The sequence below is a fragment of the Penaeus vannamei genome, chromosome 1, assembly GCF_042767895.1.
Source record: "Penaeus vannamei isolate JL-2024 chromosome 1, ASM4276789v1, whole genome shotgun sequence".
Classification (NCBI taxonomy): domain Eukaryota; kingdom Metazoa; phylum Arthropoda; class Malacostraca; order Decapoda; family Penaeidae; genus Penaeus; species Penaeus vannamei.
Window position 1 is genome coordinate 43,847,775 of NC_091549.1, and position 7,500 is coordinate 43,855,274.

General features: G+C 31.4%; 1 protein-coding gene across 8 annotated transcripts in view; it reads right to left on the reverse strand.

Moving 5' to 3' along the window:
- Positions 1-7,500, reverse strand: part of PMCA (plasma membrane calcium-transporting ATPase 3) — a 201,452-nt gene that overhangs the window by 30,521 nt on the left and 163,431 nt on the right. For 6 of the 8 annotated variants that reach the window (XM_070123434.1, XM_070123424.1, XM_070123439.1 and 3 more), the window contains 3 exons: positions 3,688-3,917; positions 3,383-3,518; positions 2,934-3,068 (listed from right to left, as the gene is read on the reverse strand). In XM_070123434.1, the coding sequence (XP_069979535.1) occupies positions 2,934-3,068; positions 3,383-3,518; positions 3,688-3,917 (501 nt within the window). Of the gene's footprint in view, positions 1-2,933; positions 3,069-3,382; positions 3,519-3,687; positions 3,918-6,875; positions 6,946-7,077; positions 7,186-7,500 lie in introns of those variants that run through there. The other 2 variants (XM_070123462.1, XM_070123458.1) reach the window with 2 other exon arrangements.

Genomic DNA, 7,500 nt, shown 5'->3' on the forward strand with positions numbered 1-7,500 from the left:
AATCTTTCATATAATTGAAAACTCAATCAGGATATTATCAATAAAGTTTGATTTTACTGAAGCTATCAAATAACTGGATGAATGGCAATCCATCAAAGATCCTTCTGTTTTTAACCTTTTCCTAAACTTCAAAATAGAGAGATTATGAGATGGTAAATATTTAATCATCAGTCATTAAAAAATCAAACAATAAATAAACAACCAAACAACGACAAAGCAATTCTGCTCCTGTAATGAATTCAATAAAGAGATGATATCTACTGTGTTTTCCTTTGCATCACTACAAACTGCAACTAGAACATTCTTGTGAGTGGAAGCAGTCTCCTCACTTCAATGAAAAAAATAATAAATAAATAATAAAAAACAATGAAAGTTCTAGAGTGCAGTGTCTCGCTATAAATCAAATTATATTTTTCACTATTGACCTACAACAAAGGCATAATCAAGGCAGTCAGTGAAAAATTTAAATCTTGTTCATCTCTATATATTCTTTCTTCTGATGATTTTCTAGTGATTTCTCATTTGCATTCATTAAGTGCTATTCTACAGCCAAGTTCAAGTTTCAACATTTCTATTTCATTAAGAGACTACCATGCCTGTCTAAGTATTTGCTGCCTTTACTAACAGACAACAAAACTATGGCTATATACCTATCAAAGTGCACCATGCAACTCTGAAGTGAGTTTCTCTTTCAATGAAGTTATCAGAGAGAGCAGAATAAAACATAGATAGAGGTAGTACTAACAATATCAGTAATAATAATAACAATAATAATAATAATGATAATAATAATAATGATGAAATAAAAACAACAACAATAACAATATATTAGTAATAATAATAATCATAATAAAATCAATAACAATAATATTGATGATGATGGTAACAATAGCAAAACCAATAATGAGGAAAATAGTGATAATGACAATGATGATGACAACAAGAATGAAGATGACAATAATAATACTAATAATACTAATATTACTACTAATAATAACATAATAATAATAATAATAATAATAATGATAATAATAATAATAACTGCAATAACAGTAACAAAAACAATGATAATGGTAATAATATGAACATTGATATCTATAATAATAATAATAATAATAATAATAATAATAATAATAATAATAATAATAATAATAACAATAATAATAATAATAATATTAATAATAATAATAATAATAATATTAATAATAATAATAATAATAATTGCAATAACAATAATAACAATGACAATAATAATAACATAAAACAAAATAAATAGAAACAGTAGCAGTAGTAGTAGGAACTATACCAGTAATAACTAAAATAGTAACATTAATAGTAATGATAATAATAATTATTAAAAACATTATCACAATAATAATAAAAAATAATAAAAATTATAAACATTATAATAATAATAAATAATAATAATAATAAAAACATAATAATCATAACAAAACAACAATAATGCTAAAATAACAATAATGATAATAAGCATAATAATGATGATGATGATGATAATAATAATAATAATAATAATAATAATAATAATAATAATAATGATGATTATCAATCATTAAGAAGAAGATAGTAATAATGATAATGATAATAATAATGATAATATTAATAATAATAATAATACCAATAATAAAAATTATCTTGGTCATAATACTTAACACCATCATCTACATAGTTGAAAGAGATAATCATCTATAAATATACTATTCAACTGACATTTGATAATCATCTTGTGATAGAAAGTTAATTATAATTTTGCCAAAAATATTCTTTCTTCCAAGCATTCAAAATTTTGCATTGTAAAACACCATGAAAATATACACTTAATGGAAATCTGCTAATGTCTACTATCAGTATAATGAAAAGCAGCCTTTTCCTTTGCTTGGCTGTCTGAAAAAATCTCCCAAAATAGCACTCCACCATAAAATATAAATACTATCATGTATAAATGGTCTTAAAATGCTGTTTCATTAACTAAATACTCCATGACATGTATTCTATCTGTCATATACTGCACAAAACTTCTGAGATTCAAATCCTTCCTCAGCATTCATAATACTATTTCATATAATCGTAAGACCTTCACTGATTCCCTAATCTTACACCCAACATCAATGATGAAACATCAAAACATTCAATCATAATCATAGCCTACCTCTATCATAAATTCCAAAAAGTCACAGTTTATATTACATGATGGTCCTTTTATTGTCAATCTTTTCTAAAAAAAAAAAAAAAAAAAAAAAAAAAAATGGCCTACAAAAGCTTTTCCCAAAATATTCCTTTTCTATAAATTTTGCATTCAATAATGCTACTCATTAAAAATTTACTATTACCACTATCCACTAAAATTATCAAATGATGAGTCCCTGAATATCTGACAACAATCACTTTTTTATTGGTAAGTGTGAAAAGGGAACAAAAAAATGGGAGCAACATAATAATAAAAACAAATACTTTATCATATTTTACCTTTCTACACCAAATCCAACCTGCGAAATCACTGGCTTCAAATATATAATACAATAAAGATGGCATACAATGTCAGTAGCCTAGATCAGTTGCACTCTAAGTATTGAATGTGGCAGACTGACTTAATGTTCAAGGCACCACCTATTACTTTGTAATATTCATACAGTCTAGAAAATATTATCTGAACAATCCAGATAATTTTTAATGAATAAAATAAAAGCTGACACATTCTTTGATCTTAAATTTTAATTATACTACCACTTCTTTCTTTTCTGTAAACTCATCATGGGTCAGCAGTCAGTGGCTTGTGCATTTACACTTTGAGTAGCACTGATCTAGATAGTATTTTACTGACTTTTTCATAGCAATATAATGCAGTAACCTAAAAATTTGGTCCTAATACTTTCCAGAGCTAAAGTTCATAAAACAACTAATGAAAGCACTACCTTTTTTCCTCTTCTTAGCTTCAACTTCTTCTTCATCTGCAGCAGCACCCAAAAGTGTAAAGATAATGCCAGCTTGAGAATTTACACCTACTGCAGTCACCAGCATTTTTCCACTGCCCTCCATTACATGTGTCCCTGTGGAATAAATGTAAAGTGCTCCTTTTCATTTCACTTCAGGAAATCATGGTTGGAGAAGTATTACTAGTCTTCTTGAGAGAGATTGTACCACATGACTGGTTCACTACTATATCCAATCTTAGCTAAAAAATCAGCAACCTAATTGTCATTTCAAAAATAACTATATCTATATTATCTAAATGAAAAGTGCAATTACATAAAAGCCAATCCAGTGTCAGGAAGTGCTGAGACAATCTATAGTACAGTGCTTAGTAATATCTCAAAAAGGTTTAGCACAAACATTTTGCATTACAAAAAGCCCCAAACCACACCTGAGAGCACCATAGGATCTGTGTCAGCCCCCTTCTTTACATGGTCTGACTCTCCAGTTAGCGAGGACTCATCAATCTTTAGGTCATTGCTTTGTATCAAGATTCCATCTGTAGGTAACAAGTCACCATATTTGATCTGAAAGGGAGAAAAAGTGATTAATTATCAAAACACTATCAAATATATAGAAAAATTACTCTATAATTCATGTATTCATGTTGACACTTAAACACAAATATAAGAGCAAAATTTATTTGCATATATACTATATGAAAGGAGATGAGAATGTATTCTGCATAGTACTTACTTGGCAAATATCACCAACGACAATATCTCCCACTCCAATATCATGGACTTCTCCTCCTCGAATAACAGAGAATTTGTGCTCGCCCTCAATGCGGCTTTGTAGACCTCGAAACTGTTTTTCTTTTGTGTAGTCATTAAAGGCTGTGACAAAAACAACTACTGCCACAGATATAAGAATGGCCACTCCCTCGATCCATCCTGCTTCTTCCTCTCCCTCATCGTGATGACCAACTGTAAGAATGTCATCATTACATGGGTTCTGGTTGTGGATGTGAATTCAAAATCACTTACAAAATCACTTAACTTCCTTGTATTTAAGATTCATTAAGAAAAAAGTTGGCTTTGCTTAGTAAAGAAAAGATTACACCTCAAGTGAGTGAAATACAATTCATAGATTCAATAGAATGGCTAGTCCTACATGAGATATATAGTAGGATATCTATTCAGCTGGTCATTAATTCATGTACAGAAATAATTGCAGATCTACCAGTCTAATTACATAGTCCAAGGATAAGAAAAGACTGATGAGAGAATTTGGGCTGAGACTAGAAGACCCGAGAAAGAGTTCGAAAATGGATTGCGTGAGGGTGAGGCAGTGGGACTGACAGGCAATGTGGTTCAGGACGTGTGAGATAAGGAACTCACCAAGTGGCTAATAAGGTTATTGGGTCTATTTCATAAATAAGAGAGAGGCTGGAAAGTAGACTTCAAGTAAGTTTAGTATGTTCTAATTACCTTTTTATCAACTTTACTGAGAGTTAACTACATACGAAGGAAGAAACATGAATAGGTTTAACAATGAACATATATACAGAACTTCATTTCTTGACAACTGTCCAGAACACTATACAGTATATTTGTTTAGCAATGCTAAATCAATGGAACTTTTTAAACACAAAACAGGACTTGGTTACAAACAGTGGTTAAGTTTAGACTAGACTGTATGTCATGACACTTACAGATCAATGTTACGAAAAGGGAGAATGAAATGGAAAAACATCTATTCAGGGTTTTGGTAGTGATGGCACGGCAGTGAAAAATGGTTAGAGAGCAAATTCCTAATAGTAAAATATAAAAAATAGTCAATTATAGAACAATTAAGCATTATCATACTGAGAATGTACCTCATCAAGTCTACATTTCCAGTTACTAACTGATGTGAATACTGATCTAACTCTATATCATATAAGTTACTGGATAAAATTTCTATAACCATACGTTTGCTTACAAACATATTCAGATGTATATAATAACAATTTAGTTTCCAATAACATGATGGAATAAAATACATCCTGAAGATATGATTACATATTACTTTTATTATTTTTCTTTCCCTAATATTTACCAATATTCCTTGTATCAAGTCTAAGTAACCATGCTACCCTGTATCAAGAAAAATCATGACACGAGTCCCCCTTGTGTCTTCCTCACTACACTGTATTGAAAATTCATCATTACCAAATAACACACAATTAAGAATGACAAAAATATAAAACTATTGAAATATGGTATATATAATTTGTGTGTGTGTGTGTGTGTGTGTGTGTGTGTGTGTGTGTGTGTGTGTGTGTGTGTGTGTGTGTGTGTGTGTGTGTGTGTGTGTGTGTGTGTGTGTGTGTGTGTGTGTGTGGTTGTGTGTGTATATGTGTGTGTATATGTGTGCGTATATGTGTGTGTATATGTGGGTGTGTATGTGTGTGTGTATGTGTGTGTGTGTGTGTGTGTATATGTGTGTGTATGTGTGTGTATGTGTGTGTATGTGTGTGTGTATGTGTGTGTATATGTGTGTGTGTGTATATGCGTGTGTGTGTATATATATGTGTGTGTGTATATGTGTGTGTGTATATATGTGTGTGTGTGTGTGTGTGTGTGTGTGTGTGTGTGTGTGTGTGTGTGTGTGTGTGTGTGTGTGTGTGTGTGTGTGTGTGTGTGTGTGTGTGTGTGTGTGTGTGTGTGTGTGTGTGTGTGTGTGTGTGTGTGTGTGTGTGTGTGTGCATATGCGGGTGTGTGCATGCGTGTGCATGTGCATGTGCATATGTGTAACACTTACAAAGATATGTATATACCTACTTCAAGCTAACCCTTCCAAAATGATGCCCTTGCCAAAAATGACGTGCCATCACTAATAAAGAAGTGACACAAAAAGCCAAAGCACTAACAATAAATGTAGAGCCTCCAATAAGCACCATATTTATCGTTACCACCTACTCAACCTGAGATCACAAGCCAAGAATATCAACAGGAGATACAGGTTGTGGTTATTTATATTTGTTGATCTGCATAGACCATCATTACTACTTCCTTCCCAAATGGAAAAAAAGTCCCATGTTATCATGTATAAAAGTTTTTCAGTTCAATAAAAATGATGGTCTTTCCAGCATCAAACCTACAAAACTGAAACCAAACTAAAAAAAAAGAAAAAAAAGAAAAGAAAATACATAAAGTTGACAACTGAGAAACCCACTGTTCTATAGTGTAAATGCATGGTGTAGTGTGGTGTATTTCTTCTTTTTCTTGTTTATCTTTCCTCTTTCTTGATTCAGGAGATCAAATTTAGTGTATGTGTACCAAGGGAGATTTATAACATTCTAATCCCAGACTAGACAGTCAGGACTCACAAGCATGGGTACTAACAACAAGCATTGTGGTGCTATAACACTAACAGATGTTGGACATGGGGGTGTGAAGGTTATGGGAATTACTGCTCAGAAAAAAACATACAAAATATTTTAAAAATGTGAACAGGAACATCCCATGATGTTATTGATTTCTTTAACTGACATAAACTATAATGAAGCATATTCTGAATCAACTGTTGGAACCCTTTGACTGTAGAGCATCAATTGCCATAGGATACATTTGTCATTTGAATGTTACCTGTGTGTATCACTTTCTTTTATGAGAGAATGTAACTTGAGGCTTAACTATTTTCAAGCTGCAGTTGAACGATCAACTATCTTTAGTCTCAACAAAAATATTAGTCAGCTATTGTTATGGAATGTTCTGGTCATCAGTTCCAAAATAGTTTTTTTCACATATTCCTGTAGTAACACAATTTATACCATTCTGTGGTTCTAATATGATCTATCAGAAGGAGTTTACAGAGTACCCAGAAAAAGCTGCTTGAGTATACCGTTACTAAGTTACTATATGGAATATGCAGTTTACTGTGCCTTGTCATCTGTTTACCTTCAGTATTTCCCTCTAAATGCCATTGGTCATGAAAGGAGAATTCCAAATTCATTTAAACAACACAAAACTAAGAACTCTAAAGAAAAAAAGCATCTGAAAACTAGGATGAAATATGTATTGCACAAATATATGTCATGAACAATTCGAAACATTTCTCTATGCATCATTTTCTGACTAGAAAGTGCCCAGCGAAACTCACCTTGTGGACCTGCAGTGATGCGTACATGGAATAAACAAAAAATACATTTCTGGTTAATAAAAAAGGGACATTATATATGCTTTAGCTTTCATAAAAGCAAGAAAAACTAAATACAACTAAACATATAAGTTCTACAAAATCAATATTAAGTATTTCTAAGAGCAATAGTACATCATATGACTTGAAAATTCAACTCATCTTAACCTATATTCAACCACAGTTTGAGCAAACACTTAACCCGATACCAAAAGGGATGGCATCTGTGGACATGCCATGCCCACTGGGAGTTTAGTTTATCAACTGTCTTTAACACAGAGATGGCTCCACAAATGCTTAATTACAACATAGTCAATTACTTGTACTACCTGTCTCATCTGTTTACCCTTTACCATAATTTTTGGGAATATTCTCTTTTGTCTTATA